Source organism: Gallus gallus, chromosome 10, assembly GCF_016699485.2.
Source record: "Gallus gallus isolate bGalGal1 chromosome 10, bGalGal1.mat.broiler.GRCg7b, whole genome shotgun sequence".
Taxonomy (NCBI): domain Eukaryota; kingdom Metazoa; phylum Chordata; class Aves; order Galliformes; family Phasianidae; genus Gallus; species Gallus gallus.
Window position 1 is genome coordinate 20144373 of NC_052541.1, and position 27678 is coordinate 20172050.

Here is a 27678-nt window from a genome sequence, read left to right on the forward strand (position 1 = left end):
GGAACACGCTGTGATAACCACACAAAATTGATATCTCAGCTCATGACTGGGAGCAGAGCAGAAGCTGGGCATGGAGCTCTAATTGTCATCAGGACGTCAAGGCCAGGAACACCAGGAAGGACTTGCCTACTCCCAAGCGCTGCTGCTGCAGGAGCACAAAGCTGCCAGAGCCTGAGGCAGTGGGACCACTGCAGCGCTGGGGTCTGGCTGCACGCACAGCAGAAACACAGGGATCCTGGAGCAGCCAACAGCTCTGGCTGGGCCTGGTCAGTGCCAGCTGTTCTCCCGCCACAGCACCGGCAGGGTCAGGCTTACCCAGGAGCTGCTGTGCCCAAGGGGACCCACCCTGCCAGCACAAGGGAATGCTGAGGTGAATCCCCAGGAGCACGTCTCACTGCCAGCCTTGGCACCCCCGCACTGATTTCCCAGAAGATAAAACCCCTTCCTTTCTTTTGAGAAGGCACCACAGCACTGCAGATGCTGATGCGGTGGTTGGTGACCCAGTTTTGCCCAGCTTCAAGAGAAATCTTATCTCCTGTGGTTGGGTGCTACCGTATGGGCAACTCTTACGAGTCTGCCCCGGGCGGCTTTCCTGCAAAACCCAGCTGGTGGGCAAAGGCACACTGACGTGGGCAGCACCACGCTGCTTACAGAAAACCTCTCCCATTTCCACGAAGAGGCTGTGCTTTGGGGCACTTCCCTTTTCCCCTTGCTGAGCCGATGCTGTGGGGAAGCCCTGGCAGCCAGAGGGCATGGGGAAAACCCGAGGGACGGCTCTGCAGCACCGATGCTAACTCCAGCCTTCAGCCGCCACCCCTACAGCACCGCTCCAGAAACAGCCACGCACGCAGCAGGGGCCAGAACACAGTGGCCAGGCCCGGGAACCCCGGACAGAGACACGGAGCTGGCAGGGGGCTGGTGGATGGGGCCGGGCCCGCGTGCGGGCTGCTCCGCACCATGTCATCGCGTGCTGGGGCTCACGGGCACCGCGGCTGTGCGCCCGAAGTGGAAAATCCCTCCTGGCCCCGGGGCGAAGCGATGAGGAGAGAGCCCAGAGGTGCCCGCGTTCTGAACACCAAAGGCAGCTCCCGCTGCACCGCAGCCAGGTCGGGGCGAGGCGGGCCGAGGCCGTGCCTCCCCCCCCCGCCAGCAGCCGGAAATTGCCTCGACGCTGAGCATCACTTCCGGCCGTTAGTGACGGATCGGGGTACTTTCACTTCCGGTGCACCGGCGGAAGGGGGAAGTCCAGTTCCGGGTGATCGGTGTTGTGAGCGGCTGCAGATCGTGTCGTCCCGTGTCTCGCCGCCACCATGTCAGCCCCCAGCGCTCTCGTGAAGCAGCCGCCCATTCAGTCCACGGCGGGCGCCGTGCCCGTCCGCAATGAGAAGGGTGAGTGGGGGGCGCCGGGAGAAGCGGGGGGCCCAGGCACGGCGGCCTTGTGAGCGCGGCCCGGTGGCGGCCTGTCTGGTGACGGCCTGCCCGCCCGACCGCCCGCAGGCGAGCTGTCTATGGAGAAGGTGAAGGTGAAACGGTATGTGTCGGGAAAGCGGCCCGACTACGCGCCCATGGAGTCCTCGGAGGAGGAGGACGAGGAGTTCCAGTTCATCAAGAAGGCGAAGGAGCAGGAGGTGGAGCCCGAAGAGCAGGAGGAGGAGGTCGCCAACGACCCTCGGCTGCGGCGACTGCAGAACCGCATCACTGAGGACGTGGAGGAGCGGTGAGTGCTGATCTCTGGGGGCTGTGCTCCTCCTCGCGTTCCCCCACAGCTTTGCCTTTCTGGGCTCAGGGAAGGTGCATGCAAGGAATGTGTCTTTTCTTTAAAACGGATCACAGGAATTTCTCTTCTTGTAGTCTCCTTGTGTTCATAGCATCATAGTTGAATGGACATTTGTTGCAGGCTGGCAAGGCACCGCAAAATTGTGGAGCCTGAAGTGGTTGGAGAGAGCGATTCTGAGGTAGAAGGTGAAGCATGGCGTGTGGAGCGAGAGGACACCAGTGAGGAGGAGGAGGAAGAGATTGACGATGAGGTATGCTTGTATTGCTGAACAGAAGTGGCCTAGGAAATTCCTCTTAGGCCGTATCTGGAATTGACTTTTGCAGAAATGTGTGAACTGTGGTGGGACTGGGTGAGTGCTAGGACCTGAGTCACAGCCAGCCGTGGTGTGACCCTAACTTGTGGGCTAAGGGGCACTGGAGAAAGTCACCTGCATGCTGAGGTGTGGGCTTATAACCAGTGAGCTCAACATCATGCTTTCCATATGGAAAAAGGAAGGAAGCAGTAGTGGGGCTGGTTGGCTGAGTCTGTGTTTGATGTGTCTCCACTAGGAGATTGAGCGTCGGCGTGGGATGATGCGTCAGAGAGCGCAGGAGAGGAAAACTGAGGAGCTAGAAGTGATGGAGCTGGAAGATGAGGGCAGATCTGGAGAAGAGTCTGAGTCAGAGTCTGAGTATGAGGAGTACACAGACAGTGAGGATGAAATGGAGCCACGTCTCAAACCTGTCTTCATCCGCAAGTAGGTGACACAGCTGCATGGGCCAGGTACTGCACAGGAGTTGCTGCTCCAGCTCCTGCATCAGGGATGGGCAGTGACTGACCTGGCAGGGCATGGCTGGATCTGAGTGGCAGCAGAGTTCCAAGTGGGGACTTTGGGCAGGTGCAGCACAACAGGAACCAGGCAGTATGCTCCAACATGTTCCACAGCCAGTGGCAGGGTCTCCCATTACCTTTGTGCATGTTTGCAGCTGTGAGGGGATTGAGTATGGTGGCTCTTGCATGGGCAACATCAGAAAGCCTTGGGACTTGGCCCTGCCGGAGGGGGGCATAAAGGCTAAAAGAAGCTGCAGTGTGAGAGCAGAAGTCTGCAATGGCTTGTTGAAAGCCTGAAGGCTTTTGTGGTCCCTGTTCACAGGAAAGACCGGATCACAGTTCAGGAGCGAGAAGCAGAAGCCTTGAAGCAGAAGGAGCTAGAACAGGAGGCAAAGAGATTAGCAGAAGAGAGGCGCAAGTACACACTCAAGGTACAGTGGGGCAGGCTGGGGCATGCATGCTGGGGCAGCCACTGCAGTGAGCTGAGCTTGGTCTTGGCTTTAGATCGTGGAAGAGGAAGCGAAGAAGGAGCTGGAGGAGAATAAGCGCTCGTTGGCAGCACTTGATGCTCTTGATACAGATGATGAGAATGATGAGGAGGAGTATGAGGCTTGGAAAGTACGTGAGCTGAAGCGCATCAAACGGGATCGTGAAGAACGAGAAGCGTAAGTACTGTCTGCTTAAGGTAGGAGAGTCCCTGTGGTCCCAGGCCCTGCAGGACAGTGGACAGTTGAGGCATCTCTTTCCAAGGCTTTGTTTTGGTAGCATCAGAAACCTTTCTTGAGAAACCATCCTTGAGGTGCTTTACTCCATTATGGAGTCAATAAACATATTCCCTCAGAAGGTCCTGGGTGGCAGCAGCTGTCCCATCGTGGGAGGGCACTGGGGGATGCAGGGGCTAAGGGTTTCTCTCTTGCCCAGCATGGAGAAGGAGAAGGCAGAGATCGAGCGGATGCGGAACCTGACAGAGGAAGAGCGCCGTGCTGAGCTGCGAGCCAATGGCAAGGTCATCACCAACAAGGCAGTGAAGGGCAAATACAAGTTCCTGCAGAAGTACTACCACCGTGGTGCCTTCTTCATGGTGAGTGCTGTTGCCAGGCCTGGGGCTGTATGGGACCATGTGGCTGCTTTGGGGGAGCTTTCCCTAGTGGTAACCAGATAACGGCTGGCCAAGCACATGGGACAAGAGCTGGCCCTCAGTGGCAATATGCTGCTGAAGTGACTGAGATGATCTGAGATGCCTGTCAGGTCTGACAGGCAGGGTGAGTAAAGAAATTAATGCAGTTTGTCAGGTACTTGCTGCAAGGAGCAGCAGTCCCAGAGCAGTTCGTTCTTGAGCTCTTCTCCACTTGTCTGCTACTGATGCTTGCTGGAAACTTGCAAGTCAAGCAGGTGTGTCCTTCCTCTGCAGGATGAAGATGAGGAGGTGTACAAGCGGGACTTCAGCGCCCCTACCCTTGAGGATCACTTCAACAAAACTATCCTGCCCAAAGTCATGCAGGTAGGTGTGTGGCAGCTCTGTGCGCTGCCCCAGCTCTGCCAGTGCTGCTCAGCTGGGGCTCTTGCATGCCAAAGAGAAGGAGCAGTGACATGACAGCGTCCCCACCTTACTTACCCATCTTACCCAAATGTATGCTCACAATCTTTCCTGCCTCCCAGGTCAAGAACTTTGGGCGCTCAGGACGGACAAAGTACACGCACTTGGTAGACCAGGATACCACCTCATTTGACTCTGCCTGGGGCCAAGAAAGCGCACAGAACACTAAATTCTTCAAGCAGAAAGCAGCAGGCGTGAGGGATGTCTTTGAGAGACCCTCAGCCAAGAAGCGAAAGACCACTTAGGATGCCCTCCTGTGTGCTCCCTTGTGGCTGACTACTGGGCAGAGAGGCACTGCTTTGTCAGCTGCCCAAGAGCCTGGGCAGGAACAGCAGGGACAAAACACCGCACCAGGACTCATGCCACAACAAGTTGTCCCTCTGTGCCCCTGCACTGCGTCCTCCCTGTCGATTTGGTGGCATGATCCATGACCTGCACTGCAGAGACTCAGCAGACTCCATCACTGGTTCTTGAGAAAGATGACTTCCAGCCATCCTGAGCAGCCTCATGATCATGTCACCATCCCACCAGCCTGCGAAAGCCTTGGCAGCACCAGACCAGCTGTACAGAAGCACAGCACGCCCTGCTCCAGCATCCCCACCTTTAGGGGAACTAGCAGATACTTATCCCTCTCTGGTCCATAGTATCTCTCTGTTCCTCCTACCTTTCCCCATTGTCGTTTTGGATCTTCCTTTGGTTGGGAACAGCTGTGACACTGTCTCCTAACTCTGTTTCTGCAGGGCTTGGCTTTTCTACCTGTACAGGGGGATGGGATTGTTTTGATTAAAGCAATTGTTTTCTTACAAATTCTGGTAGCAGTGTCTGTGGCAGAGCATGCCAGGCACTCAGCTACCCTGCTCTGGCCAAGCGCTTTCCCTCACCTCAATGGAGCTGAAGCAGCAACCCTGCAGCATTAGCAGAATTGGGCTTGACAAAGGTAAAGTCCCAAGAGTGACACATCACTTGTAATCAGGGTTCCTGCCCACACTTGAGGTGGGCAGATGCTGAGGGGCAAAGGCAGTATCTCCTTTCCAGCTGGTCTGCCCTGCCTCCTGCAGTGGGAACAACATGACAGGAGTTGCTGTCAGAGCAGAGCCACTGCACTAGAGACCAAAAGCCTGTCTTAGGGTTGCCTGACAACCCTTTACAATCCTGGGCAAGTTCACCAATCTGCAGGAAGGGGGCAGCACTCACACACTAATTACAGGGAACCTGATGTCACCACCCTGATGCCACACATTGTCCCCACATTATCCCCATCACCGGGTGCCCTCTGGGATCTACCCAGCAGGGGAAATGCTTGGTGCTGCATGAACCACAGGGACAGCCCGTTCCCACTGCTGCCTTTATTCAATAAGTTAACATACATCTCCAGCCGAGGCCACGCTGCTGTTCCCAGAATGAGAGAGCACAGAGCCAGTGCAGCTTCACAGCCCATGCTCAGTTGGTGAGGGTGATCAGTGCTTCCACCACGTTGCCCATGTGCTCCCGTAGACTACGCTCTGCAGCTGCCCGTGAGATCTCCATCTCATTCATCTGTGGGAAAACGGCCACAGCTCAGTACAGCAGACATGAAATCACCCCACAGGCCAGGGTGGAAGGGGGAGGCTCAGCTCAGCGGGGGACACCCCGCTGTGCACCCCTGTGACAGAGTGGTTCCAGGCACTGACTACCCCTGAGGTCTGGGACGTGCTGGCACCAACTCGGCTTCCTGCCCCTACTTACAATCAGCTCCAGGTCTTCTTTTTTGATAGTGACTTTGGCCAATTCCTTCTCCCTGTAACCAGAGGCAGAACCGACCACCAGTGAGGGGCAGCTCCATTCAGCCCCACACCACAGCAGAAGTGACTCCATGGATGAGCACCGCATACACCCCGGGGCCCTCCACTCGTGGCAGAGGGGCTGTGGCTGCGGAGGGGCCGCAGGAAGCCGAGGCTGAGCCCAGAGCCGAGCGGGTGCAGGCCGCGGGGCCGCCTCGGAAGCCACGTGCGGGGAGCGCGGTTACCTCTCCTGCTTTGCTTTCTGCTCGCGGGACCGCCGGTCTCCAATCACCGACATGGCCTGGTGGAACGAACACAGTCACGTCGGTGCGCCGAACCCGGCGCGTTCCCGAGCAGCCCTCCCCGAGCAGCGCCCGGCCCGCACCGTCTCCAAGTTGGAGCTCTGGATCTCCTTCTCCTCCGCGTAGTCCGTCACCCTTTCCAGGTCCGCCGCTCCGCTGTCGTGTTTCCGCGGCTTCTCGGCCGCCCTTCCTCCCGCCCCATCGCTGCCTCCGCCGGAACCGTTAGGCTCAGTCTCTAACTCCAGCTCCACGTCCCCTTCTGCCGCCATTATACCCCCCTTCGCGCCTCACTTCCGGCGGAACCAGCGAGAGCGGCGGTGGGGCGTGCGCAGGCTAGAGCGGCAACGCCTGCGCCCGTGAGGAGGACAGAGCGCCCCGCTGCGGCCACGCGGGCCTATACAAGTCTAGGCCTTGTATTCCCACAGACACCCACAAGGAGCCCCAGCACCGCCTCAGCTCCCCCCGGCCGCCTCGGGCTGGGGCTCCACGCTTCGCCCTGCCCCGTGCAAGGCAGCGGTGCCCGTGGCCCGGGGAATGACCCGTGTCGGCCCCTCCGCAGCGAGCAGATGGCGGGGCGGGTCAAACTGACAATCCCCTTAATCCCATCAGGGCCCAGCTGGGACGGGACGGGTCATGGCGGGCACGAGGGCGCGCGGCGCCCTGCACTCACTCCTGGGCCAGGTGGGAGCCGGGGCGGGGGGCAGCGGGGCGGGGGGCTCGGTTTGGTGCTGACCGCGTTCCCCGCAGCTGTGCTGTGGCTGCGGCCCCGGCAGAGGGCTGCGCGCCTCCACCGGCACCCGCGTCCTTTACACCCTCCTGCACGTCCTGGTCTCTGCCGTGTGCTGCCTCATGCTGTCCCGCACCGCGGCTCAGGCTGTCAGGGAGAAGGTGAGCAGAGGAGCAGCAGGGGATGCAGTCCGCTGGGGGGGGGGGGGGTCGACGGCTGTGCTGGAGGTGCTGGCGCACCCCCACCCCAACCCCTCGCTGCTGTGCCCACAGATGCCATTCTCGGGGGTGCTGTGCCAGCACCTGCCCGGCGACACGGACTGTGCGCAGCTCGTGGGCTCCTCGGCCGTCTATCGGGTCTGCTTCGGCACCGCCTGCTTCCACCTGGCGCAAGCCGCCCTGCTCCTCAATGTGCGCTCCAGTACTGACTGCCGCGCTCAGCTCCACAACGGGTGCGGGCTGGGATGGGGCTGAGGGCTGGGGGTGCTCTGGAGGCTGCCAGGTGACACAGAGCTGTGTCTCGCTGATGCTTGCTGCCCTGCAGGTTCTGGTTCCTGAAGCTGCTGGTGCTGGTGGGGCTCTGCGCCGCCAGCTTCTTCCTCCCTGAGGACAGCTTCATCCAAGGTGCGAACACCCCCCTGCCCAGGCCGGTGCCCACTTGCGGTCTCATGGCCCCAGCTTCGTGCCAGCCTCATGGCTGCCCTCTCCCCCTGCAGCGTGGCACTATACAGGCGTCTGCGGTGGCTTTGCCTTCATCCTCATCCAGCTGGTGCTGATCACTGCCTTTGCGCACACCTGGAACAAGAACTGGTGAGTGCCAGGATGGCTGGGTGGGTGCCTGTGTGCTGCTGCCCCTCACCGCTTTCCCGGCAGGCTGACAGGTGCAGCACAGGACAAGCGCTGGTACCTGGCTGTGCTGCTGGCCACCACTGCCTTCTACACCCTCGCCTCTGCTGCCTTCTCCTTCCTCTACAAGTACTACACCCACCCGGCCGCCTGCCAGCTCAACAAAGCGCTGCTCACTGTCAACGGCAGCCTCTGCGGCATCATGTCCTTCATCTCCATCACGCCCTGTGTGCGGCTCAGTGAGTACCACATAGCACGGCATGGCATGGCATAGCATGTCACAGTGCTGCCTGCTGTGTTGCAGGGCTAGCTGCATCTTGGGGCCAGGAGGGTGGCTGCAGGCTCCCAGCTCAGCAGAAGCCACGGGCACTTGGGGAGCATGCAGCTCCCTGAGGCTCCCTCTGGCCCTGTGCTGTGCCCTAGTGCAAGGCTTTGGGCATGGGATCTGCCAAAGGGGATGCCTGGAACCCACACAGAGCCTCTGACCCCTCTCCTTGCAGAGCAGCCACGGTCAGGGCTGCTACAGTCCTCAATCATCAGCTGCTATGTGATGTACCTCACCTTTTCCGCACTGTCCAGCCGTCCCCCAGAGAGAGGTGAGTGCTCCCACTGCCACAGGCAGCCAGCTGCTGAAGTGTGAGCCCGCTCTCACCTCAGCCTCCCTGCAGTGCTCTACAAGGGGCAGAACCTCACCGTCTGCTTCCCGGGCATCCGGCAGGATGAGCTGCAAACAGAGGACACCACAGTTGCCATCCTGGGGGCTGCCATCATGTACGCCTGCGTGCTCTTCGCATGGTGTGTGTTGGGGCCACGGTAGTTGGCTTGTCATAGCACTGTCTCTTTCTCGGCACAGAATTCCTTGCAGGCACCTCATGGGGACTCTGTCCCTAGCCCATGGCATGGACAGCAGAGCTGTGTATGTGCCCAAGGGCATGTGTAGGTGGGCAGCCTGATGTCCCCAGGCCTAGCACAGCAGATCTGCTGCTGTGATGATCCGAGGTGCCAGATCCAATGGTGGGCAGGGGGCCTGGCATAGATCCTTGTGTTACACTTTTCTGTGTCTCTCTCGTGAACAGTAATGAAGCCTCCTATCTTGCTGAGGTCTTTGGACCCCTCTGGATGGTCAAAGTCTACAGCTTTGAGTTTAAAGTGAGTAACCCCATCTGTGGCCCCTCCTGCCACAGATACCCAGAGTCCTCCTGAACACCAGGCCATAGGGCAGAAGAGAGTTTGTCCTGCCAAGCTGGGGAATTTTCTGTGCATAGCCCATCTGTGCTACCCTCCTGCAGCCAGACAGCCCTGTCTCAGTTCAGATGATGTGGTGTTGCCCAAGCAGGGGCTGTATTGGGGATGAGTGTCATAGGTCACTGCCTTATCTCCTTTCACCAACTTGTTTCCCTGTCTCTCTCTGCAGAAACCCTCTTGTTGCTTCTGCTGCCCAGAGAAGATGGAGGAGGAGCTGAGAGGTGAGTGCAGGATGGGTGCCAGCAGGTCAGGGGGAGGCTGTAGTAACACGCAGCCTTGGGTACCTGTATCAGATGCCAGAGGTGTTGATGAGGACAGTGTGCAAGAGCTGCCATCACCCTGCACTCCCTCAGGTGCTGCTCAGGAACAGACATGTGAGCAAGAGGAGGAGCCCGCTGGAGGACATTGCGTTTTCCAGGATGAGCGAGACCGTGTGGTCTACAGCTACTCAGCCTTCCACTTTGTCTTCTTCCTTGCCTCGCTTTATGTCATGATGACCCTCACCAACTGGTTCAGGTAGGGCCTAAGCTGCTGGCCACCCCATTGTCCTTGCTCTGTTTCCTTATTGCTTATGTAGCACCCACTACAGGCTGCCCCACCCGCTCTGTCACCCAGCCAGGTCTGACCTGCTCCCTGTGTGGCTGCAGCCACCAGGTGGATGTCAGCAGAGCAGACCAGTGTCTCTGACCTGGCCGTGTGCTGGGTAAGCCCTGCGCTCACAGACCTTTTACTGCTTCACCCAACAGCCTCTGCCAAAAGCAGCTGGTGTTGCTGCAAGACAAGCTGAGGTCCACAGGGTTGGGGTCCCCAGAGCAGGCAGGACATGGCCAAAGACATGCAGCTGCTGGGGTTGGGGGAACCTGGCAGCTGCAGGCGATGCTGCATCCCACACATACCAGTGTCTCCCTGGTACTCACGGCTGCCCTCTCCCTGCAGCTATGAGAGTGCAGTGCTGGAGACCACCTTCACACATGGCAGCTGGTCGACGTTCTGGGTGAAGGTGGCCTCGTGCTGGGCCTGCGTCCTGCTCTACCTGTGGCTGCTGCTGAGCCCTCTCTGCCTCCATGGCTCCCCACAGCACCGACGGAACAGCCCAGCCCTGCGCATTGTGCGGCGCCGACGTGCCCCACACCGCATCAGTGTCTCCACGTAGTCCCTGCTGGGACGGACTGTGCTTGGCCCTATGCACGGTCCTTGCCGTGCTGTGTGCCTGGGTCATGGCCTCACCCGTCCCCTCAACTGCTCCTCACCCCATGGCTGAGGAAAACATGTCATCTGAGCACAGGAGGAGGACCCAGGACGTGGAAGCTCTGCTGTACCAGCTCCAGGGACACGTCCTGCACTGAGCTGGAGCCATCAAGGGGCCATCCCGAGCCTGCCCAGGTGGCAGGCACTCAGCTCCAGCTGCTGCTGCACTCCCCTCCAGGCATGAAGGCAGCTCCTGCCTGGCTGCCACCCCGCTGCCGTGGCCCAAGGCCGGTGGGGAGCAGTGTTCTGGTCTGTCTGCTGTGTGTGTCAGCTCACCTGCCCGGCAGTGTGGGTATTGTAAATAGCTCCGTAAATACATCTTTTTTAACATAAATCGCTGACCTGATTTTGTACCACCTGCTCCACACGCGTGCAGCAGCCTTGAGGCTGGGCACGGCCGGTGCCAGCAACACCCCGGCGCCAGCCCCGGTTCTTGCAGCAGCAGCCGCAGCTCCCGGGACCGCAGCCTCACCGCACCGGACAGAACCCTCCCTTCGCCCGTTCGGCTCTCTGTGACCGAGCGCAGCCCCGTGGAGGACGGACGGACACATCCCGTGGCAGCCGCCCGTGCCCAGAGCGATCCGAGAGGGGCCGGAGCCCGGGGACCGTTGGGGCGCGGTATCAGCACGGCCGCAGGAATGCGGGCCGGCCCCCCGGGCCCCCGCCCCGCCCGCAGAGCAAACACGGCGGAGCCCGGCGGTACCGCGCGGTTCTGCGCCCGACGGGGGCCCCGTGCGGCGGCAGCTCGGCCGGGTTCGGCCGCTCGGAGGCACCCCGACGAGGAGGGCCCGGCAGCGCGGCCCCGTTTCCCCCGGCCATGAAGGGGCGCGGGCGGGGCGCGGGCGTCGCGCGGCTGCAGCAGCGGCTCGAGGACGCCACGCAGGTAAATGCGCGGGGTTGGGGGCGGCTGCGGGCTGTGCCGGCTGAGCCAACGGGACTGTCCCCGCCAGGAGAACGCGCGGCTGCGGCTCAGCCTGCTGCGCTCCGAGGCCGGAGTGTTCGAGCTGCGGGCGGAGCTGGAGCGGCTGCGGGAGGATCTCTGTCGGCGGGCCCAGCGGCGCAGAAGGTGGCACTGGGGGCGGGGGGAGAGGCGAGACCCCGGCCCCGGGTTGTGCTCTGGCCCTGCCCCGCCCCGGGGTGCCCACGGGTGTCCGCCCAGGGACGGCCCCGCGCTGCCCTGAGGTCCTGGGAGGGTTTCGCCGGGAAGCTCTGCCCGCTCCGTCGTGCCGCGAACGCCGGCAGCCGTCGAGAAGCTCACGTGGAGCCGTCGGCACGGCCCCCCCGGCCCTCTGCTACCTCCCCCCCCTCCAACCCCCCGGTGACACCGGGCGTCCCGGAGCTGTCCCAGCGCTTCCGACACCCCGAAATGGGGGGAACGTGTGGGGCAGGAAGGACGCGGGCAGCCCCCGGTGTCGGCCTTGCCGTGAGGATGCCGTTTCTCCGCAGAGAGCAGCAGGCGCTGCGGGAGCTGCCGGAGGAGCACCTGGCCTTCACCAGCTACATCAGGATGCTGCAGTACGTCGGGGGGTGCGGGGCGGGAGGCGGCGCGGGGATCGGCCGGGATACGCTCCTCCCCCGGTGCCGACCCGGCCTTAGGCCGCCGCTCTGGGCAGGTCGACGAATAGGATCTTACGGGAGAGCGACGGCAGCCTGCGCTCAGCCCTGCTGCTGGGCTCCTGCGGGGGCCCCGAAGCGGTGAGCACTGGGGGGGGAGGGGTGGGACGGCGGGGACGCTGCCGGCGGGGCCCCCCCACAGCCTGCCCTGCAGCTCGGGGGTTGCAGCCGGGGACCCCCGGACCTCCCAGTGCCGGCAGCGGCAGAGCCCCCTGGGAGCCCATCAACACCAACACCCCGACCCCGCAGCCCCCTCACGCGCACCCACAGCAGGTGAGAAGTAAATGCACAGGTGTGGGAACAGCTGCAGCCGCCCCTCCCTGAGCACCACGCTGGGCACAGGTCCGGGCGGACTGCTCCGTGTGCCCCTGGCAGAGCTCAGCCTCCAGCGAGGACTCAGCCTCACCCAGCAACACCAGCAGCCAGAGCTCGGAGGATGCGTGTTCTGCCAGCCCTGCTCAGGGCACACAGGTGCATCCCCTGCCCTCTGCCCCACCTGACCCACAGGCTTAGGTGCCTCACTGTGAGATCTGCCACCCTGCAGGACCCCCAGGCAGGCAAGGTGGAGGGCTGCTGCCATCCTGCACAACGCTGCTGCAAGAGGAAGCTGTCTGCTTTTGCACCGGAGGTACGCAGCAACGCCCCATCCGGCGCACACAGCCTGGCTGGGAGGGGAGCGGGGACCCCCCCGGCACTGAGGACCCGACAGCTTGCTCCATCTCCCCAGGGGTCTGGCATGGGAGAGCAGCCCACGGCCCCCAGCCCCGTATACCGGCTGGTGCTGGCAGGAGACAGCGGTGCAGGCAAGTCCAGCTTCCTGCTGCGCCTTTGTAGAAACGAGTTTCGAGGTGACATCTCATCCACGTTAGGTACCAGGGCTGGGATGGAGGGGCTGGGATACGTGGGGTGGGGTCTGATGGCTGCCCCGGACAGGGGTGGACTTTCAGGTGAAGGAGCTGCTGGTGGATGGGGAGCAAACCACCCTGCAGATCTGGGACACTGCCGGGCAGGAGAGGTGAGGGGGGCAGCAGCACCCACCCCCTGCCATGCAGCCAGGTCTCTGCTGCAGGCCTGGCCCTGCATGGCCCCACACGGGCAGTGACACCCCTGGCTCCAGGTACCGCAGCATCGCCCGCTCCTACTTCCGTAAGGCCCATGGAGTGCTGCTCCTGTATGACATCAGCTCCCAGAGCAGCTTCCTCAGCGTCCGCCAGTGGATCGAGGACATCGAGGTAACGGGAAGGATCCAACAGCCCCCAGAGCAGGGCCGAGCCTCAGGGCGGGCAGCTTTAGGTAGAACGGCAGGACCCCGAGCTGCCCTCTGCTCCTGCAGGGCGCCGGGACCGCCCTGCCACTCATGCTGGTGGGCAATAAGAGCGACCTGCGGGCCGGGCTGCCGGAGATGGTGGGGGTTCACACAGCCCACGGACAGAGGCTGGCCATGGTAAGCGGCTGCTGCCAGGGGCAGCCCCTGGAGGCCCCCTCAGGCCCCCGACTCCAGCCGCTGTCCGTCCAGGCCCACAACTGCCTGTTCTGCGAGACCAGCGCCAAGGACGGCACGAACGTGGTGGAGGCCGTGTTGCACCTGGCCCGGTGAGCGGCGCCGTGGGAAGGGGGGCCGTGCGGGCCGAGGGCGGAGCGCCCGCGTGACGCCGCGCCTCGGCCCCGCAGAGCAGTGAAGAGGACGGCAGCCTCGGGCAGCGGCGCCCGCCTGGATCTCAGCATCCCCGCCCCGCGGGCCGCCGCGGGCTGCTGCAGGGCCTGACGCGGGAGCGCCTCCGCGCACATCGCCCTCCCGCCCCGACCCCCCCGCCGCGGTTCCAGGCCCTCACTACAGCCGCTTTCACCGCATCCGCCGCGCTCCGCTGCCTTCATTCCTCCGGGCTCCCAGAGCGGCCCCCTCCCGGGGCTCACAGATCCGGCGCCGCGGAGACTCCGCAGCTCCAACCGTCTCCGCGTCTCACCGTGAGGACGCCCAGCCGCCGCCGCCGCCGCCGCCGCCCCCTCCCCCCCCACGGGCAGCGCCGCCCCGCCCCGCCGCCGGGCACACGGAGGAGGCCGGGCCTGCAGGGCTCCACGAGCTACTTTAATGGGAGAGGGGCGCTGCCGGAGAGCCCGGCGGGGCGGGGCGGCCCGGGGCATCGCTCAGCACAGCCCGCGGGGCATCGCTCGGCGGCCCGCCGCTATTTGGCGCCCTCCTTCTTCTCGTCCGCCTTCTTCTGCTTCTGCTGCATTATCTCCGAGTCCCTGCGGGGAGCGCGGCGCGGCTCACACCGGGACCCGGCGGGGCCGACGGGGCGGTGCTGCCGGCACTCACTCACCTCTGCTTGCGAGCGGCGGCCGAGAGCCCGTCGTCGCGCCGTTTGCCCTTGCCCGAATCGCTCTGCTTCTTCAGGTTCTTCTGCCGCGCCAGCTCGCGTTGGTTCCCGCCTGCACGGCGCGGCCCTCAGCTCGGCCCCGGAATAAGGCCCCGGGATGAGGCCCCACTCCCGCCCGCCCCCCGGCCCGGCCTCACGGCGGAGGACGCAGAGCCGTCCCTCGGCCCGACCCCACCCCCATCCCCCCGGCAGTACTGCGCCGCTCCCGGCCCGGCCCGGCCCGGCCCGCACTCACGGGTCATGGTGCCGCTCCCTCCCGCCCTCCGCTCCGCCGCCACGTCCCGCACTGCCCCCCCCTCGCCCCGCCCCCGCAGCGCCCTTTAAGGGAGCGCTGCAGCCAATCGCCGCGCCGCGCCCGCCCCCCGCCGCCCTCCCATTGGCACGCGGAGACGGCCCGGCCCCGCCTGATTGGCCGCGGGCTACGGCCGCCGTTCCGCCGGCGGGGGTGGTAATGCCGGGAGCTGCGGCGCAGGCGCGAGGAGCCGCGGGGGCGGGGAGCGCTGCGGGGTGAGCGGCGGCGGCGGCCGCCCCGCCTCAGTGCGCGCGGGGGCGGAGCCGGACGGAGCGGTGCGGAGCACCGGCTGTTCGGAGCGGGGCCGTTCGGAGCGCGGCTCCTCAGGCGAGGTCGTTCCCTCCCTGCGGACAGAGCGGCCGTGAGCGCGGCGCGGAGCCGGGCGGGGCGGGTCGGGTTCGGCTCCGCACGCACCCGGAGCTCTGCGGCGGCCGCGGACGGTCGCGGGACTCCTCGGCGGTGCGGGCGCGGCGCTTGGCCAGGCGGGAGAGCTCGGCGTGCACGGGCTGCGGGAGAGCCGCGGGGCTGCAGCGGAGCGGCGGGAGCGCTTCTACGGCCCCGCGCCGCCCCGCGCCGCCCCGCACCTTGCTGGCCGGGTCCAGCTCCAGCGCCCGCCGCAGCACACGCGCAGCCTCCTCGTCGCGGCCCTCCTCCGCCAGCAGCTGCGAGGGAACAACGGGAGCCGTGCGCGGTGCGGCGGGAAGCGGCGGGGGAAGCCGCGGGGCCGCGGACGCACCTGTCCCCGCCGCAGCAGCGCGGTGCCGTTATCCGGGCTGAGGCGCAGCGCCGCCTCCACGGCCGCCAATGCCTCCGCGCCTCTCTGCAGCCGCCGCGCCGCCGCCGCGCAGTTGTTGAGGCACTTCACGCGCTGCTCCCGCAGCTCCTCCTCGTGCGGCCCGGGCGGGGACGCGGGGCGGCGGTCGGCGCCCGTCCCGTCCCGCCGCTCCTCGTCGGCTCCTTCGAGGGCGCGCAGTGCCAGGCGGTACGACAGCAGCGCCGCCCCGAAGTCGCCCCGCGCGAAGTGGACGTTTCCACGCTCCCGTTTCTGCGCGCCCAGGCGGAGGCGGGCGGCGGGCGACAGCCGCTGCGGGTCGGGGCCGTCGCGCACCTCCAGCAGCGTCACCTCGAAGAGCAGCGGCGCCTCGGGGGGCACGTCGGGCTCCCTGCGGGACCGACACCCGCTGTCCCCGCACCCCCGTCCCGTTGGTCACCCCCGGCCCTCCGGTCCTACCTGCCCGCGCGGCCGTAGCCGTAGGGAGAGGCGGCGAGGAAGAAGCAGACCTCCCCGGCCCGCATGGTGGGGACGCCGAGCTCCAACGCCTGCGGGCACGGAGCACAGGCTGTGCTCGTCGGGCTCCCCGCGCCCCGCGCCCCGCTACCTGCGCTGCCGACCTGCACGGCGTCGCCCTGACCCGGCACGAAACTGAGCCGCGGGTCCCGCTCCACCAGGCCGCCGTCCTCCAGGGCCCCCAGCACTTTCACCGACACCTCCTGGCCTGGCTGCGGCGCGCCCCCCCTGCCCGTCCCGCACCACGCGCTTCCGCAGCAGCCGATCCTCTACGGGCGGCACTCCGTGAGAGCCGCACCGGCCGCGCCGCAGCCCCACGCCCGCCGCCCGGCGCTCACCCGTCACCTCGCTCCAGCCTTCGGCGGTGAAGAGCGGCGCGAAGCCGTCGGGTCCCAGCGCCCCGAGCGCGTCCAGGCGCCGGTAGAAGAGCTGCTCCTCGTCGCGGCACGACGGCACCGCGATGGTGCTGTGAGGCATGCGGAACCGGACCCGCCTGCCCCGGCCCGGCCCCCGCAGCCGCACGCCGGCCCCCGCCTCCCTCTCCGGGGAGCCGCCGGCCGAGGCTCCTTGCATGCCCGCCCGTCGCCCCGCCGCCTGCCCGCCGCCGCGAGCCGACCCCGGGCCAGGCGGGCTCGCGCTCCCCGTGTCTCGGCGGCGACCGCCCGCAGCCCCCAGCCCGCTCCGGGCGCGCCGCCTCCGGCCCTGCCGAGCCGCGACTGCCCGGGGCCGCCCAGAGTCGGGGGCGCCGCCGAGCGCATCCCGCCGCGCCGTTACCTAACGCCGGGAAGCCGCTAAGGGGATTAGCGGTGACGGCAGCGCGTCGCCGACCGACGGCAAAAATAGCCGCTTCGGGACGAGCTCTGCCGCGGGAGTCCCGCCGGAACCGGGCAGGTACCGCCCCAGGCCGGCAAGTCACGCCCGGCACCGGTAGCCACAGGGTGAGTGCGGCTGCGGCCGGCGGCACCGGCCCGGGGGGTTCGAGGATACCGGGTCATCCAGGGCAGGCAGGAGGAACCGCTCGGGGCGTCGGGACGGGATAACGCGCAGGCAGGGGATGGGGGGAAGTTCCTCGTGCCCCGGGCCGGTGCCGGTAGGAGCACGGCGGTGCCGCGCGGTGCAGCTCCCGGCTCCCGCGGGAGGGAGAGGCTTTGCGAGACGCGGCCCGGACGGGCGGTCCCCGCTGGCAGTGCCTGCCAGTTCCGGGAGGGAGCGGGAGGCCCCCGTGGCTCTTCACCTTCCTCCTCTCGCACCGCAGCCAGGACGAGCCGGGAAGCAGCCTCGAGTGCGTAGGGCTGGCCGCGCACCGGTGAGCTCCTCGCTGCCGAGCCGCGGGTCAGGGGGTGGGGAAACGCCTCCCCCCCCCCACCCCCGTTCCCCCAGTGCCGCCCCTCTTCCACTTCGCACTCGGGCTGTGCCGGTGGCACCACATCAGCCCCCACTCTGCTGCTGCTGGCGGTTCTGTGATGGGTGGGAGTGCTGCCTGGACACCTCCCTGTGCAACCTATTGAGGGGAACCCTGCTTTAGCAGAGGTTGGACTCGATCTGCTCTTGAGATACTTTCCAACTCCCGCAAATCTGATTGCTGTCCCAAATCTGCACCGCCACAGCACAGCATACCAGTACCCTTCTTGCTACTCATTAGTAGGAGAAAAAAGGCAGACTGAAAACATCTAGAAGCAAGCCCTAAAGGCTCACTGCAGGAAACTAGGCTTAGCAGGGCTGCTCAGAGAGCAGCAGGCTGATGTTATGTTTAATGAGGACAGGGACACTTAAGTTTAAGGGGGTCATTTTATTGTTTCACTTCTCCAAATGTACAAAAAAAAAAAATTAGAAAATGACCCTACCCTCCCCACCCCCTCCCAAACCACAAAACAAACCAATCTGGGGAGCCCCACAACAGTGCAGCTAAGAGGCAGCAGGAAATTAAACAGAACTAGACACAGCAGCTGGAGCCCCTCAGCCCGCGTAGTCATTGGCTCTCACACCCCAGAACTGGCCCCAGTCTGCCCAGTGCTTCCCCAATTCACACAGAGCCCATCCTGACACGATGGTGAGTGGGTACTTTACAAATCCTCCTTTGCCTTCTTCTTGGATTTCTTGGCTTTATCTTCCTCCTGCAGCACAGGAGTGCTGGTTGCCTCCCGCTTCAAGTAGCTGATGAAGTCACTCACTTCTCTGCCACCCTGCAGAATACACAAGGCAGTAAGGCACAGCCTGTCCTCACTGTGGACTTTGCCTTTGCTAGGGGAGAGTTCAGGTGCCAGCCAGGAGACCAAACTAACTGCAAGCAGAGCTCTCTCCTGTAGGTCTGCAGCATGCAGCAGAACATTCTCAGCAGGTACCACCCCGTGTGTTCCCCGGGTAACAGGACAGAGTGCCAGGCACAGCTCCGAAGAAATTCCACATTATTTGGACAACCTGGATTCTACCTCATCATTTCACAAAGCCTCAAGATCTGCATGACACTCACCTCATACTTCTTTGGACTTTGCTTCTTGCCAGCTGGAGCGAAATAGATGGTGGGGAAGCTGGGGAAAGAGAACAGATGTCTGAGCTCAGGATGTGCTGCTTTATTCAGGCTCTGTCCTTCCAGACCATCACCGAGAGGACTTGCACCCTTGCTCTAGTTTCACAAGGCAACAAGCTTAACCAGCTCTTAAGCCAGTACGTGCAGCATCCAAAAGCCTTGTCTTATTTGCACAGCTGGCTGAACACCACTACAGTCAAGTTCGCTAGCTTTCAGAAAAGCAATTTCAGTGTTATTTTTTTGCATCACCAAGACCAGAATCACAGCAAATTCAAGAAAGAGGAAGGGTTCAGTGAGACAAGCTTTTAGGTATGGCCAGGACACCAGAGGAGCACAACATATATATTTAATTCCCTGTCCATACTCCCATTTTCCCCAGGAACCTCTTTCATATCTTCTGTAGAGAATACTGGCCAGAGACAGAAGCCTGAACTTGTGTCCACTGACACAGCGGTCTAACAGAAGTAGTACCTACCCTCTGACTTCATATGGAGAAGGCACATCATTGGCTGTAGCATCCATTTTGGCAATGACAATATTGGGATCTTTACTGAGCTGTTGAAAGAGCACATTAATAACCAATCCATAGCAGTTAACACCAGAACTAAACTATCAACATCTAAGGTAGCATGTCAGAAGACAGCATGTACTGTTCACAAAAAGGTGAGTAAAGTTTATTCTGAGTAGTTTTCTTGTGCTTCAACATGGGCACGAGGAACAAAGCCCCTCTTCATTCAGTTGTATACAGCACAGATCTCCCAAAGGTACCTACTGAATTAGTCTGGTATAACTTCTGAGGAATGCTGACCCCAGAGGGACTGCCTGCCTTGAATCTTTTAGAAAGCAAACTGTGAGGATAATCAGTGCCCGAATAGGAAAGGTACCTGACTGCCACATAGGAAAAAGTTGGTCAGATCTGCAAAGACATATTTACGCCACTACTGAAAACATAATCTGATAAAGATAACAGTGTCATGCATAGTCTTTACAAGACTATAATCAGAGAGAAAAGACTCGAAAAGGAACTTTTCCACCAGAGGACAGTCACTCAGTAAGGTAATATTGATGTGCCAACACAAAACCAGTGCAGTTACTGCCATGCTCCAGATCCTGCTAATGCATTTCTGCATTTACAGGAGATGGTAAACATTAAAGTCCTCACGAAGGCACAGTTATACCATTACACTATAAAGGCTGGAGAGACAGAGTATGCAGAACTGTTCAGTGCTGCAAAGCTGTCATTTACACATGCAGAAGAGACTCTGACCTACCTTCTCTCCCAACTCTTTGTATTTGGGCTCCAGATTCTTGCAATGGCCACACCAGGGTGCATAAAACTCTATCAGGACATCTTTGTCTTCTGCATTAACAATTTCATCAAAGTTCTCAGCAACCACCACCTGAAAGTTTGATCACACAGAGTTTGGACTTTTAAGTCAACAGTGAGGCTGTACCATGACATGCTTATGCCCCAGAAAGCCTGGCTTTCCACTGCAGTAAGATTTGCACTGCATCTACAAAGCGAGCACTAAACTGACCAAACACACAGCTCTTCACCAAGCTGCAGCATCTTGAACAAGCAGGCAAAAGCCTGTGATATGGTACTGACATCATCCGCAAGTGAGTTTTGGATACTGTAACACTGCAGGAGGAAGGCAGAATAATTTAGTTTTTAATCCCAGCAAGCTCCAAGCTAAAGAATGAGTTTAGCTGTATTTGCTGAGGTCATCCCAACCCACACATAAATAAGCAGTGCATTTCACTCCTGTATAAGACCCTCAACTGAACATAAAGCCACGGGAATACTTTTCTTCAGGGCAGATTCTAGTAGGATGAACAAGCAGTAGGAATTAAATCATTATCCTAAGCTGATGAGATGAACGCATAAGACTTCAGGAACTGAGCAGTTGTGACCAGCTTCAAAGCCATTCCATGGGGGAGACTCAAGTCAAGACAGCAGAACCCTTGTAAATCTCAATGATCCTGCACTTGCAGACAGCATCATAAGTGGGCTCATGCAGGAGTTACTATGCTGAGACAAAAGTATGGAATTAAAACTGCAAGCTGAGTTTCTTTAGCTCAGAAGCGCAACATAAAAGGGAATGAATTCTTTTTCTATATAACACAGCACAGACTTCAAGTTGCCACAACAGGACACTTGCAGCAAGGGATGCTGGCATACAACTAGAAGCTGCTGCTGAGCATTTTTCATCCACTAGCAGCAGCTTTAACCTCCCCTGATACAACACTCACCTTCACAGGGCCATCGTTGTTTTCAGGGACAGGCTCTGATTTCAGGTACTTTTTCAAGTTGCCATCAAAGTAATCTTGCAAGAATCTCTCCAGAGCCTTTCCATCACGGCTGAAAGCAAAGTGACATTTTACAGCCACCATGACATATACAGGATGAGAGAGAAAAACTTTCAAGGCTGATTTAACCTCCTTCCACCCACATAACAGATGCCACCTGCATCTGTGAGAGCACGGCTCCGGGGCTAGCTTAGAAGAACCCAGAGCAAGCACAACAGAAAACACTAGAGTTTTGGCAGGGGCCTGGGTGCACATCTCATTCCAGGTTTTATGCCTTCAGAGCACCGTTAGATTTCTTCCTTTTTTTTTTTTCCCCCCTAAAGGAACGTACAGCTGTTCCCACCCGCGTCCTTTACTGAATCTTAATTCCTAAGCAACCATTAAGCAAAGTTACAGAATTAAATTGAAGATATTTAAAGACAGGACAGACTCTAGAGGGCAAGAAAAACACACTGGACCACTAAGAATCTTTCTGACCCAGCAGTCATTTCTTCCAGCAGGAAGATCCAGCTTTCCTATTTCCTCCAAGCTAATGAACAAGTGTTTGGTCACAGACTCCCAGACCCAAGTCTATCAGGCAAGAGGCAACACTGCTAGCATTCAAAAACTTACGAGAATTCTTCCTGCATGACAAATTTATCTCCTTTAGCTGTTCTGATGGCAACAACAGGAGCCTCACCCACGCTGTTGTCTAGACCAAATTCTGACAGCTCATGGCCAAAGGTTTTCCGGCTAGCAACAGCAAATGACAGTTTGTGACCAGCATCCAAGAACTTCTTTGCAATCATCATAACTCTGAAGAAAAAGAGAAAACAAAACAAAGCATGATTCCTTGGAACATTATCTTCCACGTGAGATGACACCTTTCAAGCTGAGGAACACATCAGACAAGGAGTTCAATGGTGTGGTGTGAAGTGATGCATTCCACATAGGCAAGTCCTGTAGAAACAGCATTAAGAAGCAAAGCAAGCTTGTTTATTCTGAATACAACCTGAGCAAATGTCAGGTGTATTTTTTTTTTTAATTAAAGTATCAGCTTGATCACCAGGGAATACAAAGGATGGAATACCACATAACCTTAGCAAGGACATTTCAGTTTAAAAATCTAAGGACTAGATAACCAAAAGCAAGCAGGTGGGGTTTCAAGCAAATGCCTTGAGTTCTGCAGGCAGCAGCCAGCACAGTACTCCTGACGAGAAACCCAGTGGGGATTTTTCTGGGGGAGAAGGATTCCCATATAAGAAACTCTAAGTTGAACTACAGAACAATACCAATGCAGGGATCAAGTGAGAGAAGCAGATGAACAGTACCCCAGCCACTACATACCGGTTGCGCCAGTAGTTGGAGCCCTTTGCATTCTTCTCATAGTCCACATCATAGTATGCCACCAACAAGTCCTTCCCTTGGATCAAGTCTTTGTTGTCTTCAGTCATATGTGGACAGATACCAAAGCTATCAATGAGACAGAGGTTAGCAGCTTTGACTTCATTATCCAAATTCCATCACCTCCCAGGAATGGTCTCAATACAGCACGTTCTTGATTCCCACCAAAGAATGCTTAATATCAGTAACCAGTATGACACAGAAACATTTTGCCCGCTCACATGCCATATTATTTCAAGTCATAGCACCATCTGTAGCCACAATTTCAATTAACGCATCTGATCTAAGGTTTAAGATGACATACTTCTCAGGAAGTACATATTTCTTTTAAACAGAAGCCTGGTTGCTTGAATATAGAGAACAGACATCAACAGCCACGTCAGTATTTCCAGAAAGAAGGCAGACAGCCCAAAGGAAACGATGTAAGCAAGACAGCCCTTTTATATACTAAGCGGAAGTGGCAGCTATGCTTGGTAGAGAAAATGAGTTCTGACAGGATGGAACCCAATGTGAGATAGCCTCTAGTCTATCATGTTGTCCAGCAAGGTATCACTCACATATTCTCCTGGATAAATTTCTTGATCTTTGCACTGGTGATTTTGTCTTCAGTGTACTTGACAGTGCTGTCCTCAAACTTGTTTGCCAGCCGTGAAGGTCGGTACAGGACTACACCCCTGAGAGGAAGGAGATAGCATTAATTAGTTCAAAGCCTTCCTAGGCTTTCAAGGGGCAGCAGCTTCATGAGACAAGAATTCAACCTCCAGTGACTACCCTCATTCAACATCCATAGACACAGCAAAGCTGACTAGTTTCTTAGTAGCACTACTGCACCAGATGTACATGCCAGGCTGTTTCTCATTATTCAGACTTGGCCTCCGGCAATAAGAAACTAGAAAGGACATAAGCAATGGGGAGGCAAAACACCTGCTGAGATACTTCCCACCAGGAGGGGAATGCTAATCTTCTAGATCCTGCAACCATTCTATCACACCCAAACACTTACCAACATACACACACCCACCACCAGCTGTTGGGAAAGCAACAATACCTTACAATATGCTCAGAAGGTTATTAACTGGAATTATTTTGTTCCAGTTGCCTTAAAAAAATCTGTAAGAACTTACTCTCCATCTTCCTCATACTTCTGCACCAACTGCTCCTCACTGGTGTGTGCAAAACGGTAGTTGTCTCTTAAGTTGTTGGCAGCTTTCATGAATTCAGAATAAGCATCGCCAGAAGCATCTCTAAAGAAGCCTGCAGCAGAAAGACAGATGGTGACCTCAAACCAACTCAGCAGTAGTTACTGTGCAGCTCATCATTTGTCTTTACAGTGCACCGAAAACTGTCTTCTGAATCAAGTTTCTCAGTGCACATCCAGACCTTGGTTTTTGACAGTTTCTCCCATTTTTAGTGGAACACTTATGCATTCCTTCCCTTCCACCAGCAGCAAGTTACTCAAGAATTAGTCATTCAGCTAAAAGAGAACTATCTGCTGAGCACTACAATTTCCATTTGCAGTCATATGTGACACTATTAGTGGTAGCAACAGCCAATGCTACATAATAAAAATAAGTTTAGGAGTGCTGATCAATACTCAGCCCATTTCATTTTATGATGATGCCTGACCTGCACAAAGGAAAGCTGCTATTGCCACTCGTAAACCATGATCAGATAATAGAGGGATGATAAATACCATTGTAGCAGGATTTCTAGAAAACCAAAGCTACCTCTTGTCAGCCAGCCAAAAAGCAACAAGCTTAAAAAGAAAAAGACACTACAGTGCCAGGTGCTCTGAAAGACAGTCAAAGAGCCACAGGAAAAAAAAGTTGGATTGAATCCCCAGAGATCACCAAGTCCAATCTCCTCAAAGCAAAACCAGCTCCAAAGTCAGGTCAAGTTGCTCAGAACTTTTTCCAAACGAGTTTTGAAAGATCTCCAAGGTTGAAAGTTTTGAAACACCTCTGATCACTTACTTCTGTTTTTTCCTTCCTGCCCTGACAAACTTTTTTGCTCACATCCACCTGGAACTGCCCTTACTATGCTTTAGGATACTGCCTCTTTTCACAGTACATTCACAGCAGATCTTCCAGAGTCAAATGTACATTCATTTAAGTTCTGCACTGATTCTACTCACCCACTACAGAAGCGTCTTTATCACCAATGAACTTCTCAAAATCAGCCACAGAACTGAGAGCCACTGAAGCAGGTCCCGCCTGTTTCTTGAGATGACTGACAATTCCATCTTAAAATAAAAGTGAAACAATTAAGGGGATCCATACAAAACTCTACAAGATACTTTTCAAGTTCCCTAAAACAAAAGCCATTTCTGACAATTCTTCTATCAGGTCCCAAACCAGGTAGCCCAGCAGTGACACGATAAACATGGTATGAACTTAAAGTTTGTCATCACCGCTTTTTCTTCACCATCATCGCACTGAAAATTAATATTAGAAATACATTTTTACCAGGGCAGTGCTCTGAAAAACTATTTTTTCAATGCTCTCATACCAAGAGCTGCACATGTATTACTATCGTGGTACAGAACTCTGCACTGTGGAAAATGATTCACTAAATGAAGAACTGATCAGGAAACAGAAGATCTCCTCACCACTGCAAAAGGAGTTCACAGATTACAAAGTTACTTGCAATAAGAAGTTAATGGTATAAGATCTTCCCCTGTAGCATTTTTCATGTACCACCCATCAAGGATACTATGCTTTAAAGATAATTTGGAAACCTTTACCTATAAGGGAGAGTTTTAAGTGCTATTAAGCATCCAGTGTTCTTCTAACAGAAAGAGTTCTGAGAAGGGCAAAGGTGTGCATGTGAGTGGAATTCTTCTTTGTACCGGCCAATACATTTCACATTCCTGAAACAAAGTCTGTTCTGCGTGGGCCTGCCTTCTAGTACTATTTCACCAAACAAGATGCAGACAGATGCTGACAAGCCCTCACCTGCTGTCCTGGGTCCATCATAGGTTCCTGACTCTTCGCCATCTCGAAAAATCTTCAGGGTGGGATATCCACTGACTCCATACTTGTTGCAGGTGTTTGAATTTGCTGTACAGTCAACCTAAGAGAAAAGAAATATTGTTACTTGGGGACCTAGCAACTTGTATACCCGAGCAAAAGCAGCTTTGTCACTGCACATGTTATCACATATAAATTGGAAGACTGAAGGGCTTGAAAACTCTCACATGCTTTTAACCAGGGCTGGATTCCTTCCAGATAAAGTGTAAAGATCTAAGAAACATCCGGGAGACCCAAGCCTGTGAGATCAGAAGCCAGGCCCAACATGAAACCAAGTGGCCCATGGGTGACATGGTACACAGACTCAATGAGAAGTCAATACTACAGAGGATGTAACTGGTGTAACAGCACAGCTGCATTAAGAGGCACAGAAAATATCTGAGGAAATATACAGGAAACTAAGTAGTTGTGACTTTGAGATACCTTCCCCATAAAAATACTAGTAAGGGTAGATTCTTGTTGTTGATGAGGAGTTTAACAGGAAGCAACCATTCTTAGCACCTTATCAACACTGAAGGTTTCAGCAACAGCTGAAGCAAACAGAAGTCTGTAGGAATCCATGCCCACGTCCCATAAAGAAAGCAGCAGGCTCTTATTTAACAAAACCAGTCAAGTTTTCTGGTGGAAAAGGTGGTTCTTTAACAAACTGTGTAAGGCAAGGGACAATACCATAACTATTGTGTACAATAATTCTTGGACTGAGGCTGCACAGCTCCCAGGCAGTTCTTCCCATCCCAGCCTTCTCCCAGACAGCAGCACACGCCCATCTCACAGCCTCATGCCAACTGCAGCCCTCGATATCAGACACCATTTTCCCTGGTGTTTGAGCCTTCAAGAAGCTGCAGCCCATCACAGCTCCGAGCCACGGGCAGGCCGGATGCACAGCCCAGCAGAGGCTGTAACAGCACAGCTTCTCTGCCCGCAGCAGCCACTGAGCCACACGGCTCGGGAAGAGCCGCAGCCGCCCCTCACCTTCACGAGCGGGACGATCCCCTTCAGTCTGGTCGCAGCCGCCTCATATTCCGGCGCCAGCCGCTTGCAGTGCCCGCACCTGAGAGCAGGAGGAAAAGGAGGGGCGTCAGGTCCGCCAGAACGCCTCGGCACGGCACGGCCCGGCCCGCCCCCACCTTCGCCCCCGGCCCGGCCCGGCCCCGCGCTGCCCCCCGCGCCCCGCAGGCCCGGCTCTGCCCCGCCGCCTCTCACCAGGGCGCGAAGAACTCCACGAGCACCAGTCCTGGGCGCTCGGCCAGGCCGCTCTCGAAGTCGGCGTCACTGAGCTCCACCACGTCGGAGGCGCCAGCGGAGAGGGCGAGGAGCGGGACGAGCAGCAGCAGTGCGGCGCGTGACGGCCGAGGCACGGACATGGCGAGCGACCGTGCAGAGCTGCGCTCCCTCTTCGGCGACGGCGGCGGCTGAACAGGCGCCGGGGGCCGCAGGCCGGAAGTCCCTCCTCCGCAGCCGGATCTGCCGTGTGGCAGCTCCCCATTGGGCGCCGTGCATTACGTCACGAGAGCCGTGACCAATGGGCTGCCGAGCAGGGCGGGCGGGGAACTGCAGCGGCCGTCCCGCCCCCGCGGGCCGCTGGGTCCCGGTGCAGGCCGGGCCGCGAGGGGGCGGCGTGGGGGCGCTGGGCAACGGGCAACGAGCAACGGGCAGCGGGCTGTCGGCCTTCCCAGCCCCGCCCGGGCCTTGGCGGGCGGCAGAGGCGTCCGCCCCTGCAGGCGCCGCTGAAGGAAAGCATTTCGGCACGCTGGTGCGCATCCCAGCTCAGCGGGCGGTCGCAGGCTCAGTTGAGGCTGCGCGCAGAGCGGATGATGGTAGCTGGGCAAGGAGCGCCTTGGCTGGAGCTGGAGTTCGCGCACGGTCCCTTCCTCAGCCGTGCCGTGTGATCCTGGGGCGGCTGCTGGAGGCACAGCCCAGCCCGATCCCAGCTCTTTGTTGTTGCTTGCGCTGCCTCAGCACTGACACTCCGTTAAGAAGTTTTAGGGACGGCCTAGCAAGCTGTCCAGCAAGTTGGCTTTCTCTCGCAGTGTTGTTGTGCCCCCTGTGCTTCTCGAGGGGGGCTGCATGGCCAGCAGTTCGTCCAGTGCCGCCTCTGCCGCTTGGCTCCCTCCTCCCGGGAGCTGCTTCAAATCTACACGCACTGCAAGAAGCAGAGCCAGCTGATGCGCAGGGATCAACACCACTTGGTCTGCTTTGCTGCCCGCCGCACCAAGACCTTCGTCTCCGCATACAAATGCCTGTGCAGCCGCACTGGGATCCACGAGAGCCGCTTTCCTCTCCTCACCCCACGGATAAGCGGACCCTGCTCAGTGTCCTCTCACAGCTGCCTCGGCAGTGAGCGTGGGACCACTTGCACTGCAGCCCAGGGTGCGTTGGGCTGCGCCGCCAGCAGAGCCTGCTGCACAGAAGCAGCATTTGTCCGGAGGTGGGTGAGCAAGGACTGTGAGAACAGATCAGTGCTCGGCTCCAGCCCCCAGCCATTCTTTCTCAATGGGCAGCTGCTGCCCAGCAGCCTTTGCTGGTGACACTTTGCAGCTTTTCCA

The 27678-nt window shown here is 58.7% G+C and overlaps 6 protein-coding genes across 31 annotated transcripts; 3 read left to right on the forward strand and 3 right to left on the reverse strand.

The window, feature by feature from the left end:
- Nucleotides 1-1246: 1246 nt before the first annotated feature.
- MFAP1 (microfibrillar associated protein 1) lies at nt 1247-4991 on the forward strand. Its single transcript, NM_001256948.2, has 9 exons — nt 1247-1389; nt 1498-1717; nt 1898-2027; nt 2326-2513; nt 2910-3018; nt 3092-3252; nt 3509-3668; nt 3999-4088; nt 4247-4991. Exons 1-9 carry the CDS (start codon nt 1311-1313, stop codon nt 4427-4429), a joined length of 1320 nt encoding a protein of 439 aa, NP_001243877.1. The 5' UTR covers nt 1247-1310; the 3' UTR covers nt 4430-4991.
- A 524-nt stretch (nt 4992-5515) lies between these two features.
- HYPK (huntingtin interacting protein K) lies at nt 5516-6541 on the reverse strand. The gene is made up of 4 exons (NM_001277654.3): nt 6330-6541; nt 6190-6245; nt 5910-5961; nt 5516-5720 (listed from the first exon to the last, which is right to left on the reverse strand). Exons 1-4 carry the CDS (start codon nt 6513-6515, stop codon nt 5625-5627), a joined length of 390 nt encoding a protein of 129 aa, NP_001264583.2. The 5' UTR covers nt 6516-6541; the 3' UTR covers nt 5516-5624.
- Nucleotides 6542-6652: 111 nt separating this feature from the next.
- SERINC4 (serine incorporator 4) lies at nt 6653-10645 on the forward strand. 4 transcript variants are annotated; one of them, XM_025153940.3, is made up of 12 exons: nt 6653-6927; nt 6994-7134; nt 7246-7424; nt 7517-7596; nt 7689-7782; nt 7846-8057; nt 8319-8414; nt 8487-8613; nt 8895-8967; nt 9233-9284; nt 9417-9579; nt 10000-10645. In XM_025153940.3, the coding sequence occupies exons 1-12, from the start codon at nt 6880-6882 to the stop codon at nt 10214-10216; spliced, it is 1482 nt and encodes a 493-aa protein (XP_025009708.2). In that variant the 5' UTR covers nt 6653-6879; the 3' UTR covers nt 10217-10645. The 4 variants fall into 4 exon arrangements, with proteins under 4 accessions (XP_025009708.2, XP_040562687.1, XP_015147663.2 ...); XM_040706753.2 differs by having other exon boundaries at nt 6994-7424; XM_015292177.4 differs by having other exon boundaries at nt 9233-9579.
- Nucleotides 10646-11017: 372 nt separating this feature from the next.
- LOC100858360 (ras and EF-hand domain-containing protein-like) lies at nt 11018-14150 on the forward strand. 23 transcript variants are annotated; one of them, XM_040706746.2, is made up of 11 exons: nt 11018-11194; nt 11262-11377; nt 11758-11826; nt 11925-12198; nt 12268-12396; nt 12470-12553; nt 12635-12794; nt 12859-12940; nt 13025-13157; nt 13259-13518; nt 13597-14150. In XM_040706746.2, exons 1-11 carry the CDS (start codon nt 11129-11131, stop codon nt 13688-13690), a joined length of 1467 nt encoding a protein of 488 aa, XP_040562680.1. In that variant the 5' UTR covers nt 11018-11128; the 3' UTR covers nt 13691-14150. The 23 variants fall into 23 exon arrangements, 21 of the variants coding, with proteins under 21 accessions (XP_040562680.1, XP_040562673.1, XP_040562674.1 ...); XM_040706739.2 differs by having other exon boundaries at nt 11018-11826; nt 11908-12006; nt 12175-12198; nt 12635-12728; nt 12873-12940; XM_040706740.2 differs by having other exon boundaries at nt 11018-11826; nt 11908-12006; nt 12175-12198; ... (1 more) ...; nt 12873-12940; nt 13043-13157.
- Nucleotides 13990-14600, reverse strand: SERF2 (small EDRK-rich factor 2). Its single transcript, XM_015292181.4, has 3 exons — nt 14539-14600; nt 14247-14355; nt 13990-14172 (listed from the first exon to the last, which is right to left on the reverse strand). Exons 1-3 carry the CDS (start codon nt 14543-14545, stop codon nt 14109-14111), a joined length of 180 nt encoding a protein of 59 aa, XP_015147667.1. The 5' UTR covers nt 14546-14600; the 3' UTR covers nt 13990-14108.
- Nucleotides 14601-17657: 3057 nt separating this feature from the next.
- On the reverse strand, nt 17658-26546 carry PDIA3 (protein disulfide isomerase family A member 3). The gene is made up of 13 exons (NM_204110.4): nt 26336-26546; nt 26105-26183; nt 25058-25175; nt 24238-24345; nt 23228-23357; nt 22661-22777; nt 22047-22172; nt 21333-21515; nt 20664-20772; nt 19682-19810; nt 18886-18965; nt 18354-18411; nt 17658-18066 (listed from the first exon to the last, which is right to left on the reverse strand). Exons 1-13 carry the CDS (start codon nt 26494-26496, stop codon nt 17947-17949), a joined length of 1518 nt encoding a protein of 505 aa, NP_989441.1. The 5' UTR covers nt 26497-26546; the 3' UTR covers nt 17658-17946.
- Between the last annotated feature and the right edge of the window lie 1132 nt (nt 26547-27678).

What these genes read in the sequence shown, in the direction of transcription:
- MFAP1 (NM_001256948.2), top strand. Translation starts at nt 1,311, where the DNA reads ATGTCAGCCCCCAGCGCTCTCGTGAAGCAGCCGCCCATTCAGTCCACG. An exon ending in GCCCGTCCGCAATGAGAAGG is followed by an intron (nt 1,390 to 1,497) that starts GTGAGTGGGGGG and finishes GACCGCCCGCAG; the next exon opens with GCGAGCTGTCTATGGAGAAG. An exon ending in GATCGTGAAGAACGAGAAGC is followed by an intron (nt 3,253 to 3,508) that starts GTAAGTACTGTC and finishes TCTCTTGCCCAG; the next exon opens with CATGGAGAAGGAGAAGGCAG.
- HYPK (NM_001277654.3), bottom strand. Translation starts at nt 6,515, where the DNA reads ATGGCGGCAGAAGGGGACGTGGAGCTGGAGTTAGAGACTGAGCCTAAC. An exon ending in AGAGCTCCAACTTGGAGACG is followed by an intron (nt 6,246 to 6,329) that starts GTGCGGGCCGGG and finishes TCGTTCCACCAG; the next exon opens with GCCATGTCGGTGATTGGAGA. An exon ending in AAGAAGACCTGGAGCTGATT is followed by an intron (nt 5,721 to 5,909) that starts GTAAGTAGGGGC and finishes GTTTTCCCACAG; the next exon opens with ATGAATGAGATGGAGATCTC.
- LOC100858360 (XM_040706725.2), top strand. Translation starts at nt 11,129, where the DNA reads ATGAAGGGGCGCGGGCGGGGCGCGGGCGTCGCGCGGCTGCAGCAGCGG. An exon ending in GACACTGCCGGGCAGGAGAG is followed by an intron (nt 12,941 to 13,024) that starts GTGAGGGGGGCA and finishes CCACACGGGCAG; the next exon opens with TGACACCCCTGGCTCCAGGT. An exon ending in AGTGGATCGAGGACATCGAG is followed by an intron (nt 13,158 to 13,258) that starts GTAACGGGAAGG and finishes CTGCTCCTGCAG; the next exon opens with GGCGCCGGGACCGCCCTGCC.
- SERINC4 (XM_040706752.2), top strand. Translation starts at nt 6,880, where the DNA reads ATGGCGGGCACGAGGGCGCGCGGCGCCCTGCACTCACTCCTGGGCCAG. An exon ending in CACGCCCTGTGTGCGGCTCA is followed by an intron (nt 8,058 to 8,318) that starts GTGAGTACCACA and finishes CTCTCCTTGCAG; the next exon opens with AGCAGCCACGGTCAGGGCTG. An exon ending in ACCCTCACCAACTGGTTCAG is followed by an intron (nt 9,580 to 9,999) that starts GTAGGGCCTAAG and finishes CTCTCCCTGCAG; the next exon opens with CTATGAGAGTGCAGTGCTGG.
- SERF2 (XM_015292181.4), bottom strand. An exon ending in GCCGCCGCTCGCAAGCAGAG is followed by an intron (nt 14,173 to 14,246) that starts GTGAGTGAGTGC and finishes CGCTCCCCGCAG; the next exon opens with GGACTCGGAGATAATGCAGC.
- PDIA3 (NM_204110.4), bottom strand. Translation starts at nt 26,496, where the DNA reads ATGTCCGTGCCTCGGCCGTCACGCGCCGCACTGCTGCTGCTCGTCCCG. An exon ending in AAGTATGAGGAAGATGGAGA is followed by an intron (nt 22,778 to 23,227) that starts GTAAGTTCTTAC and finishes CCTTCCTCTCAG; the next exon opens with GGGTGTAGTCCTGTACCGAC. An exon ending in GTCATGCAGGAAGAATTCTC is followed by an intron (nt 20,773 to 21,332) that starts GTAAGTTTTTGA and finishes CTTTGCTTTCAG; the next exon opens with CCGTGATGGAAAGGCTCTGG.